At 40.1% G+C, this 12,819-nt stretch overlaps 1 protein-coding gene across 1 annotated transcript in view; it reads right to left on the bottom strand.

Moving 5' to 3' along the window:
- Positions 1-7,710: 7,710 nt before the first annotated feature.
- MAP3K21 (mitogen-activated protein kinase kinase kinase 21) overlaps positions 7,711-12,819 on the bottom strand; it is a 30,720-nt gene continuing 25,611 nt past the window's right edge. The window contains exons 8-10 of the mRNA XM_053382535.1: positions 11,979-12,073; positions 10,235-10,993; positions 7,711-9,147 (exon numbers count right to left, since the gene is read on the bottom strand). Of these exons, the coding sequence (XP_053238510.1) occupies positions 8,762-9,147; positions 10,235-10,993; positions 11,979-12,073 (1,240 nt within the window). The 3' untranslated portion in view covers positions 7,711-8,761. The remainder of the gene's footprint in view (positions 9,148-10,234; positions 10,994-11,978; positions 12,074-12,819) is intronic.

Below are 12,819 nucleotides of genomic sequence, written 5' to 3'. Positions count from 1 at the left end.
CACATGTGGAAGGCGTTGAGGTGTCACTCCTGGCGGTTAATGCTGGATTAAATAAGAGCAGTCAAATATGTGGAGGTGTTGTCTCAGCATTCTGAAACAGCACTGTGTATCAAATGTCTCCTTCACTCTCCTGCCAGCTGAACCTCACCATTCTCAAACCCATTATAATCTGAACTGCATGTCCTCTCCTTCACCCTCCTGGCACAATTCCTGTCCAGCACCTGCTGTTTTCTCTGGTGCGGGGGGTGGGGGGAAGGCAAATGGGAAACTGGAGAAGAATATCTGAAATTCCAGTAAGAGATTGCAAGAGGAGGGCAAATCTTCAGCTGCAAAGAGGTTGGATTCCCCTGCCTCTCTTGGGGGGGTTCTCTGCTCCTCCTAGGTTGTGTAGCCCTCCTATTCACAAATGGTTTACTGTTGCCCCTTAACCTTAGGCCCATGACATTTGCCTCCCAAGCCCTTTCTGTTCTGCATTGTTTTGCAGTTCACCATTGCTAAAACAGTGAGTTGGGCATTTTCCCCACTTGGTTGCAATTTAGATCCTGCCAAGAACTTTTACAAAAATCTTTACAATTGAAAACTCTGTCGGTTATTTTTTTTAAAAAAAGGCTCTTGAAATAAGCAGAATGATGGCGCTCTTGTTTCCCTGTGTTAAAATTACCCCTAACTACTGCATTATATTGTTCACCAAAAGCAATTTTCTTGGACAGAAGTGCTCCATTAGCTGAAAAAGAAGGCATTACCAAACTGCAGCAGTGGAAGAATTCTGACAACCATTAAAAGCAACTAATAAGGAACCAAGATCAGAGTATGTTAGTCTTGCACAGAAAACGTGGCCTGAAGACAAGAACCTAGCAAAACATAAAAATTGACACAGGAGCAATTTAGCCCTAACAATATGCATAAGCTTTTACCTTCTCCCTTTCTATTAGTCATGATCAAACCTTGCTCAGTGGTAAGGAAAGAAAGAGGAAGCGTGTTTTTTGGGGGGTGGGGAAGAGAGGGGAAATATGTTCTTGCCTGAATGGAGGGTAGAAAGAGATGTGTGGGTATGAAGACATTGCCCCAGGGAGGAGGAGGAGGCATCTGACACTACAAACAAGCAGGGAAGCAGGTGCAGCAGTCAGACCCAAATCTGCTGCCAGTCCCCCCCCCCCTCACCAGAAGCGCTGCTTGAGGCAACTGCCTCAGAAAGGGCCATGGTAGCACTGGCTCTGACACAGGGTGTGCATGGCGGGAGGGGACTGCAAGTCTCATTGCACAGGTGAAGGTTGTTGCAAACATGCAAGGAGTTAGGCAAATACTGTCCTTTCCATTTACACAAAGAGATTTTTTTTAAAAAAAAATAAGTGTTCATTTTAGTAGTAAAACACTAATTTAGGAATCCTTGAAGTAAATTTTATACAAAAGGATAGAATGGCTTCATGGGTCAAATAATCAAACAAGATTATTTTGACTTCAATAGCATAAAGGCATTGGAAGTTAGAGGGGGTGGCCTGTTTTAGTTTAATGCTTCTCACCTCCTCCTAGGTGAATTTGAAGAGAAGATAACGGATTAATATTAAGGGTGTTTTTTTTGGTGAATGTCAGCTCAACAGGAGGTGCATGACTCAAAGGGTCCCATGTGAATACAAAATGAATAGAACACCAAAGAAGATGTGGAGTAAAATGTTCCAAAAATAAGGGTCGGGATAAGCCTCCTGTCTAAAATCCAGATACACTACGCTAAAACATAATCAAGCAATAATTTGCTAGCTTCCAATTTAAACAGGAGTGAAGCTTTCTGATGGCATGGCAAATTTTGACATTCAAAATTTAGATTCATAACATGGATGACATAATTCATGTTAATTTCCCGAGTGCGTACTTTATCCAATAGAACCACAAGTATGTGATAGAGCAAATCAAACAATATAGCCCACCAGTGCCCCCTGGTGGTATGAAGAGAGGATGAAAAGATGCTACAGCGACAGATCTACTTCTATGAAAAGCTATTTAATGGAAATAGAAGAAAACTAGAAGTTACTCTGAGAAAGTCCCCAATTTCTCCTGGGCATCTGTTGGTTTATCATGATCTGTAAGTAAAAGATTTAACTTATCTACTATGTATTTTGGGAAATGGTTTGTCTGTCCATTTTTCTTCTGTGGGTATGGCCACCTCTTGAGATATTATTGTCAAACTCGTCATGAGCGTTCTTGAGGTGTGTGTTTTTTTTTGGGGGGGCAATGTGCCATTTTGATTAAAATGGTGGACCAAAGCATGACTTCGGTGTGACGCTGTCCATTTTGGGGTGGTTTCCAATGACAGGTTGTGTAGATTTGGACTAACACAATGGGACCTGCTCTCCTCCTCCCCATTGCAGCTGCTTGTACCCCCCCATCTGGATGGTCTGTTCTGCTGATGAGCTAACCACTGTTGCATGGCAGACCCCATTGATCAACATGCTACAAACACCTTTGGAGGGTTACTATGATACTAGCTCATCCTGCTTTTAATAGCAAATCGGGATCTTGATTTTCAGTGAAGCTGGCCCAAGATGCCATCATGCAGCCAGAGAGAAGGGAAAGCACAAACCGCACACAGAGCTGCTGATCACAAGTCTCTTCATCAATTAGTCTTTCTGTTTGGATTTCATGCCAATTGCTAGCAAAGGAGGTTACAAAGACATACTTAAGTCTATCTTAAAATGGTATCTGAGCTTAAGAGCTCAGATTAGGTAGAAGTTCTCAGATTGCTGGAAAAAGATGAGTGTGCCCTGGCAAGGTAGGAGAATATATAGCTGTGCCCTCCCTGTCAGTGCACAGTGGGAGTGTCTCTCTCAGAGTTCTCTCTAGCAAGTTGACAGGAAAACTCTGTGAGCTTCAGCTCCTATCATGTGCCTGTCTAGCAACACATGAATTGTTAGGTTTGACTGCATTTTAAATATCCCACACTTGCGACTGTCCCACAGAACTCAGTGGGCCTCACTTCCAACTAAACAGATAACGATGGATTGTTTTAACGACGTAGCATTTTAGAAGCTTAAAACAAAGCAAACGTGGGCTTTAATCTATGACAACACTCATCCCTTCAAGAATCAGTTTCCAAATCATTGGCTTTCCTAGTTTGCCATAGAAAACCTCCCTACCTGCTTTTAAATACATATGTGAAGGGGCTCGTGATGTCTCAGCTAAGAGAACAGCTCCAGAATGGCAAACTGCACTGATGTTTTTCTTAAATCTCTCCTTGCCAGCCAAAGTATTCTGCTGAGCAGCATTACTGGGAGTTGTGACAGGGCTATTACTACCACCTAGTGAACATGGAAAGATGCTGGAGGCGATTATGCCCAAAGCACCATATTTTCCTTCCCAGTCACTGCACTTGTCACAGTTTGTAAAACTGCCAAATATCAGTAGGCCGGGGGAAGAAAAAGATTAATCTTCACTTCATCTTTAATACTGTTGGAGAACAATCAGCAGCACAAAGGGCCATCAATTGTTTCCTTTCACTTGCAAAGTTATATATAATTTTAACATCAATTTTTAAAATAATAATAATAATAATAATAATCATGATTGTATGAAGTTGAAAGTATGGCTAATAGTCAGGGATGTAGACTGAAGTTGGACTTGAGCAACATGTGGAAGGGCACAGGACCCCTCCATCCCAGACCCAAATGCTGCTCAGAAAAATGATATTTTACAAACAGATTAACAGAGGCAAAGGGGTGCATGTCCTGAGTACGGCTGCAAGTTAAAGCAGAGATGGGGAACCAATTTTCCCTCCAGATGTCCATTGACCATGGGGCTGATGGGAGTTGGAGCCCAACCACAGCTGAAGGGCCTAAGTGAACAGGTTTGTGAGCAACTCTGGAAGTGTACAAAATTTACATTTTACAGGTGATTGTATCATAAAGCCTTCACCCAGGTCCTAAGCCGCATAGGGCTTTAAATGGTGAAAAATCAACAAAATTGAATCTTGTGGAACCGTGTAGGAGAAAAGCCAATCTCTGTACAAATGATGAAAGTTGCCTAAACTGTGCTTCTCAAACCCATCACTACAAGGTAAGCCCGGGAGGTTACTGCAGCTGGTCTCAAACGCCTCTGAGCAGTCCAGAAAAATGGCCATGGGAACATGTCTACGCCAATGGATATGCCTACGGAATATGACCTGCTAGGATTATTAAATGTATAGGCCACTTCAAAGCATAAAGTGGTGTGCAAGATAAAAACAGAACAAAACACAAAAACGCAAGCCCTGGAAATAATAAAATAATAAAATCAATTTGACGTTTCTAAAAGCAATTCAACCAATAAACAATGAAGTTATTCCCATGGAATCCAAAAGTAAATGATCAGGTCACACTTCGGGGAAAGTCTTCTCAAACATTCCAGCATGAGATGGCTGTATTGATTTCGGCTTGTAATTCATTCCAGGGAGCTGGAACTGCAACACTAAAAGCCTGTTTTGACAACAGCCTGGGGCATTGAAGTGCTGTCTGCAGTGGCCTACTTGAGGAGCACGGTTACCAGGGATATATTGAGTGAGGTGGCTCCTTAGATATCCTTAGACCACCCTGTGATCTTCAGCTGAAGGGTGCTATAGAAATTAATTAATTAATTAATTAATTAATTAAGTCCTTTAGATATTGATAGGGATAAAGGAAGAATGTTTGGAACACTTTTGGGCGCAGACCAATTGGATTTGAGGCTCCCTATCTTGCTTGCAAATTGGAATGAAATTGGAATGCAACTCCCAGATTATTCACTAGGCCCATATTTCACTACACCGTTTCAGCGCACAAAAACATGAATATTACATTTAAAAATGCACATTTTAGAGACTATTTTATGAATGCATTAAAAATGCAGATGTTACGCAAAAGGTTTTTTTAAAATCTGCAATTTAAACGGGGTATTTTTGTGCATCCTTCCATCCTTTAAAAAAAAATCTACAAAAAAGAAGAAAATATTGATCAAAACTGAAATGGAATGGAATTAGGCTACTGAGTCTAACCCTATTAATTAACTCAATTAACTTTACTGGTGATATATGCCTTTTATATTAGGAGGAAGTGGTTCTAATGCAGTTCAAAGGGACAGGAGACAATTGGATAGGAAAACATTATGCAATTGACATGAGGATTTAAACTTTTCAAACGAACGAAACCTTTTTATTGTGGACAGTTCATTTTTGGGGCAGTTTATTCAATGCAAAGCACTCCCTAACAGTTACCTGAAAGTATTGCTCTACATTTTACCACTGATGTTTAGCATAACTTCTAGACAGTTATTTGGGCAGGCAGGCACACATCTTTTTGGCAATACTGTTTTATGACGAAATCAGAACCCACTACACAATCCAGCCAAAATAGAATGTACCTCAAATACAGCAGCTCTGGCAGACAATTTGTATGAGTGGGCGAAAAACAACAACACTCCTGCAATCAGAAGGCAGCGCCTTCCAATTCCTCCACATACTCCATCCTGCTCTAGACTTCGTGGACCCGTCCCAGGAGTGGGTTGGGTTTTTTTGCTGGGGGGGGGGGAAGGAGGTGTGCAGGCTTTTTGTGGAGGCTGTACTAGGTGTGTGTGTATCATTGTTGCATGAGGAGAGGTCAGAACAATCTTCTCTGGATGCAATGCAATGATTTTAAATGGGTGTGCTAAGCAGGCACTTATCTTCCTCTCACCAAAATAAATGGGACTTCACAGAGCATCCATTTAACTTTAATTGCGAAAACGATTTTTTTAAAAAATGGATTTAAACAAACATTTACAAGGCATTTGATTGTGAAACCTGAGATAGTCATGAACAAGGCAAAGAGAAACAAACTCCACGGCGTATTACTGCACAATCCAAAACTAGTCTCTCATTCCAGAAAAAAGGACCGTACACAGTGTCTCCGGATCTCTAGGGGTTTATCATAAACTTCAGATATACACACCAACTACATGCAAGGCTTCCCCAGATTTTCTTATACACCTGAGTTCTTTTATATAAAAGAACTAAATCAGTGTAAGTTTTAAATGATAAAGCACAAAATCTCAATTGAACTGTACACCAGATGTGGTGAACCTCCAGCCCTTGGGCCTAATTAGGTACACCAGGCCTTCCCATTTGGCTTTCCAGGCCATTTGGCTACGCCATGCCCACCTGCTAATCACATGACACTGGGTAATTCAGTTTGTTAGAATGTGGTGCTGAGAAAACCACAGGTTACAGGTTCTATGGGACATCTGCATATTCCTCCATCGCAAGGGGTCAGACTACAGGATCCTCAAGGTCTCTTCCAACTCTACAATTCTGTGATTCTATGAAAAAGGTTCATATATGATGTCAGGTATGGACAGGTAAAAGGCAGCTGGTCTGGTCCAAAAGGGGCTTATGGGGTGCCACCAGTCAGCTGACTGTCAGAAGCCCCATGCACAGCGCTTCAGAACTGTACTGAGCTTATGAAGTGGTGATGATCAACAGTACCTCAAAGCATAGTGCAGGGTTCTTTGAAAGCACTTTGGAGCCTGACAAGCAGCTGATTGTTGGGATTTCAAAGTATCCCCCCCCCCCGCCCGAATCTTTGCAAGTGACTGGCAAAGAGTCCTGTTCTATGCTTTGAAGTCCCACTGATCAGCTGATTGTCAGGCTTCAAAATGTAGCACAGGGCTCCGAGTGTCAGCAGATTGTTGGGACTTCAAACCACGATCTCACTGACATCACTGTGACACCAGGTGCTTGGCAGGTGAGTGGCCCTACCCATCTGTCAAATTTGGCTGGCAGGGGAGGATGAGTAGAATCTGGACCACTGGCCGGATTGTTCTCTTCCCCTGCTCTACCCAATACAAAGGGGCAACATTTTAAAAGTACTATGCAGCACCTAAGGTTTTTTTCAAAAGAAGAAACTGACAGAAATATAAAATGCTTTGAAGAGAAACAATAATCAATAAACAAATAAAATAACTTAATTACTATCTAGTAGACAAAGACCACACAACTTACAACTAGCAGGCAATGTGTCTTAAAATTTTTGAGCAGACATAATACTTTTAAGTCCAAAGAAACACTTGTAATTTCTTCTCTTTAGTCTCTCCCTGCCCCAAGGAGAGTGTTCACCACTCTGAACAAATTAAAACGGAAAACCTTTAACATGTCAGCAAAATACAACATACAATTGCAGCTCATGTCCTTCAGAATTAACATGTCCTTTTGCAATGGAACCTTAGCTGAATATGGAATGCCATCTATGGCTTTGGACTAGAGGACTGCGGTTTCAGTGGTGGGTTCCATTGTCTCAAAATTCACAATGCACAGTCAAACCTTACGCTTAATGATTGAAATAAAGGGCAGAATCCAAAGGGTTGTGTATTGTGTTCCCCATGTACACTGGGGGCTCTTGGCACTCCCCACCCCACGATGCTCTTGAATGTCAGAAGACCTTCTGGAGTGGGACTCAAAGTGGTGCGAAAGCTACAGAAAGAAAGCAAAGACCAGCACATGCGCATGTGGGCTTCCTACTCATGCACTGGGGTCCTTGGCATTGCAGACAAAGTCCTTAAGACAGGAAGACACACAGGTAAAAATACTAACGATGCTCCATTAAAAGGCAATTTCATTTCTTCTTCATATGCAAATCTACCAAAAGGGCACCACTTCTGAACAACTTCTAATTTAGAAGAATCAATTTCAGAAAACCTATCCATTTTACATTTTAATAATGCCTCAATATCTTAAAATACCTTCAAGAATTTATTTCACATGAATACTATAATGTTATAACTGGCCAAAACAGGATTTCATTTAAATTGCTCACACAGTTTGAAATGCATCTTTCTCAATAGGTAATTGTTACTGTGAAATTCTTACTGTATTCTGTTTCACATACTGTAGTGTATGCTGAATAAGAATCCAGATCTATAAGACATTAGACTTTAAAAGACCATAAAGGAATTTAAGAAAATTATGATTGGCACAGTAAAGCAAAACATGTGTTTCACTGGAACTTTTTCAGTAATTAAGATTCTCTAACAGCATTTTCAGTTCTACAAGAGATTAAGCACAGTGAACAACAGGAAAAAAATCAGTTTGAAAGTGCCTGTCTTTTCCATTTGTTTCCCATAACCTTACTCAGAAGTACCACTGATTTTGGAAATTGTGATCAAGTTAATATTAATATTTACCTTATTTATTTTAAAAAAGGAAACCATACACATGTATATCTACACTGCAGTGTATCATTACCATTATATGATGGGTTTCCTTGCGAAAGTTCTTAAAAGTTCTTATTTTTAACAGTTACTGCCTTTGGGGGATTGCCTAATTAAACTACGTTTCAATTGGGAATTGAAAAGCTGCATACTTCTGAACAATTCCATGTTTGATTACAAGTAATTCATTGTGTAAAATCCTACTTTTCTTTTGCCTGCAGACAAAACTTCCATTGGCTGCAACTGGACTTTAGGATATAGCAGATCAAGTTTTTAATGAGAAAAAGCCAAAGGTAAAAAGGGCCTGCTGTTCTGCAACTAGATAAAGGCAAATTAAAATTGTGAGGAATTAAATGAATTCCACACACATATTCATTCAGAATACTGTTATTAAACACTCATATCATGTACGGGTGCTGCAGAGCAACCCTTCCACTGTATATTCTTTCTATATTTAATGTTTTTCTGCCTGGTGTAATACCAGCACTATTGGTCAAAAAGATTAGGAGAAAAGCAGCATAAAGTTGTCATGCACAGAAAATGTTTCTTTAGAAAGGGCACAGGAAAAAAATCAAGGCACTTAAGACAAGAATTCTCTCTCCAGTTCATATATTGATGGCCGGCACGCTTTACTCTTCAACCTACACAGAGGCACTGTAGAGTCACTGTTTTGACCTTCTACATCAATATCCAGCAAAGATGGCATATGGGATTTAGTTCTCTCATCAGTGTCTGTCAGTGAGTTAACCGTTGAACCTCTATCACGCTCTGAACCGACAGACTCAAAAGGGCTTGACTTCCGACGTTGTGGAATAGCCTGCCAAGGATCTAGCCGACTTCTTAGAGAAGAGGGTCGAGGTCTTGGTATAATGTTGACAATTCCTTGCTTTACAGGTGAAGTATTGCTTCTTTGCTGGAGAGATGGGCAGTGAACACTCTCTGGAGCCCCATTAGCAATTCCATTACCTAGAGTGGAGGGAAAAGGCAACAAAGACAAATTTAAAACAACCCTAGGACAGTGCATATACAGTGTATATGCTAAGGGGAACTTAAGATGAGCAGTTAATCTGCACAATAACTGGCCATTGTACACATTCACCAGGCCCAAAGGAGAATGGAGAATCCTTCCACGATGACATTGACATATATTTTGATCAGGCAACATTCAAAGACTGAATGTGCACCTCTCTGCTGAATTTTGCACATTCTCCAGCCACCATGCATAATCTCCAGCAGGCACTGTGGAATATTTTGTACATTCACTCAGCCATATGCACACTCTCTAGTCATTTTGCATAATATAAAAAAAAATGCCCCATTATTATTATTATTATTATTATTATTATTATTATTATTATTATTATTTCTTGTTCAGAAGTGTGCAGTCTGTGCTCTCTGGGCTGCTTTTGGCCCGCTGCCTCAAAATATATACATTCCCCAAAGCCTAGTGGAAATTATGCATAATGGTCGGAGAACATATAAAAGTCCGTCACTGCATATACATTTTCCAAGGCCTGTTGGGGATTATATATATTGACTGGGAAATATGCACAATTCCTTCTTCGTGGAAGGATTATATGCACATTCTCCATGAAGCCTAGTGAATGCACATAACAGCCAGTTATTATGCACATCAACGGGTCAACTTAGCTTCCTCTTAATATATATATTAGAAATTAGCTAACGTTTTTAGCAAATTGAAAAGTAAGGCAGCTGTATAATAGATTACATCACCAGGGAGGCTAACTAGGTGCGTGTGTTACGTATCTTTTGATGCCAAGCAAAAACATTCCTCTTCTCCCAGGCTTTTTGCTAATTAAACAATCTATGGGCTTTTAAATTGTGTGGGGTAAGGTTATTGCTTTTGTTTGTTACTATGGCATGCATTTTTGTGTTTTTCTATTGTAAAGTGACTTGTGATCCTTGGATGAAGGGCAATATAGAAATTATTAAATAATGATAATAATAGTCATCATCATGTCAGAGTACTTTCTTCGTCTCAGTAAAGAAAAGAAAACAAATTACAGATTGATTGATTGATTTTGCTACTCACTTATGGAATGGCATGGGTTTCCATCTGACACGGTTCGTCTGTGACCCAAAACTCTTGCTTTTGAGGAAGAGGCATTGGATATGAATTGAGATTCTTCCTTCAAAGGAAGATGGGGAGATGGCACATTAGAATCAGCAGCAGGATCAGCTTTGGCCATTTGTTCTCTTTTACTCGCAGGACTTTCAGACAAAAAGTGTCTAATGGGAGCATCTCTGTTAAAGGGCAGCGTGCTCGTAATTGTATCTTCACTGTCAGACTGAAGGAGGCATTTAGTGGAAGCAGAAGAAAGAGAGAAAAGGTTCACAGTACTTGCGGGTGGACATAGTGAAGGGATGTGCGCTTCCTCCTTCTTGGACTGCAACCTTACAGGGCTTGCACTTCTGTGAAACTTGGAAGCTCGCTGAAATATTCCATCACGCCTTTTCTTTTCCTCCTTGGGCAGTACTTCTTCAGGAGCCTGAAATCTGTTCAGCTCCCTAATATCCACGCCCAGTGCTACTGATGCAAGGAGGACCCCGCATCCATAAAGCACTGTGTCAGTTTTCTTTTTCTGAAATGTTCTGCTGAGGCTGTTTGTAGGGGTCATTTGTGGAGTGCTATTTGCAGAACTTGCTGAATTTCTTTCTTCAGAGCTCTCCTGTTCTGCAGAATTAAATCCTTGGTCATCCTTCCAAAGAGGTAGATCGATGTAGGCCTGATTTGGCAACTTTAATTGCTTTGGTCGCTTAGTATCCAGACCTTCAGAGGAAAGCCTCTGTTCTGTATAGAGACATTAAGTTGTTTACATTCAAGTATAACATTCTTTTCTTTACCACCAGTATGTACTTTAAAAAAAAGCTTAGCAACTGTAATATCTCTGCAGAGTTGTGAAGTGCATTCAAACACCAAAACAAATAAGAGGAGAAGCTATCGTGTATCATATGGCTTGCTTAAGTAGAAACCTTAATCACACACAAGTAAACAATAAAGCAATTGCTTTTCAAATTGACCACCCAGATAAACTGCCCTTCTGAAGAGCTAGATGGCAAATTTCTTTGGTTTTAATTTTTAAGTTTTGGTTTTTAGTTTTTAAGAATGTAGTTGCTGGCTGTATGCTCATACCATCTATTTTGCTATTTCTCCTGTGTTCATGAATGTCTCTGGGGTAGCAAATAAGACAAATAAAGTTGAAATTCTGCTCAGTGGTGGAGCTCATGTTCTGCATGTGAAACCCCATATGAAACCCCAAGCTTCTCCATTTAAAGACTTTCAGGTTCGTGACAAGACTACCTAGATCATGATTTGCTGCTGGCTACATCACATGGCAATGACTGGACATTAGTCACATTTGTGCATCATGGCTTAATATGACTTACTGAAAATGAGCAGATTATTGATGCACACTGTCCAATTGCTCCATCATTACTTCTCCCCTATGCTTCATGTCCAAATCAGAAGCTGTGGCTTGCTTCTCTCTAACAAGCCACAGTTGCAAGCCACCTTAAAGCTGTGGTTTGTTGTCTGTTCTCAGCAAGCCACAAGAAGCAAGAAAGTCTGGCTTATCATGATGTGTGAACATGGTTTTGTCTCTGAACATGGTTCCACCTTAAATCTCATTTAGAATATTTCTGTTTTAGGGTTTTTAACTACTCTTATGAACTCCATGTTTAATTCTGAGTGCTGATGCCCACAAGATCTTGAAAAATAAAAGGAGTATTTCCATATATAGCTATAATATATCACTATATATAGTATGCACACTCACCTTGGTCTATGAACAAAGACGCTAAAGGAACACCTTTCTGATTCTTCATCAAAAGTGTTGGCCAAGGACTACTGCCATCTGAGAGAGGTCTTATTCTGAAACAAGAGAAAATCTTTAGTATGAAGAAAACCACTCTTGATAAACAGATAGCTAAGAAAATGAAAAACCTTAACGGGACAAACCAACAGAACATGATCTGGCTATTGTTGCAGTTCCTATGCAGCAGTTAAAAGTTGGCTTGCTTGAAACAAATGATTTGGACTTTATTTAATCCCACCCACCCTTTTCCTGCAGTGAAACATTTCAGTTCAACTACTTTTGGTGATTGAAAACAAAAATTTCAGGACATTCCTACAGTATACAAATAGAGCATGACCTTTTATATATATATAAAGTCCTATAAACTTGTTGAATGAAATCTTCAGTGATTTAGGACAGTGGAAAATCTTCCAATTCAAGGTTTTCTGGAAAACCCACATCTCTGATACAAATGTTACAATGTTAACCAGGAGTTTGAAACTATTCATTTTCCTGCACTGCATTAAGAGATAAAACCTATTCATTTTCAAGATCCAGAGTCAGTAGTTTGTAGCTAAGCCACAGGACTTTTGTATAATTGATGGTTCCCAACATTTTCTTCAAGCAACGAAGTGAGTGAGATGGGTGCACTTTTTCAGAATAAATCTGAGCAAGACATCTCTGAATGTTTAACCCCTGGCATGCCTCAAATTGTGTGCCTTAAAACTCCAGTAATTCATGTTTGCATTAAGTTAAAAACCTAGGATGTTTTCAAGTAAGAGATTGTTTCTGCCCTCTGCCCTCCTCACAGTGTTTGAATTTT

The sequence above is a fragment of the Podarcis raffonei genome, chromosome 3, assembly GCF_027172205.1.
Source record: "Podarcis raffonei isolate rPodRaf1 chromosome 3, rPodRaf1.pri, whole genome shotgun sequence".
NCBI lineage: Eukaryota > Metazoa > Chordata > Lepidosauria > Squamata > Lacertidae > Podarcis > Podarcis raffonei.
The sequence above is the reverse complement of the archived record's forward strand: the minus strand, read 5'-3'. Positions and strand labels throughout refer to the sequence as shown.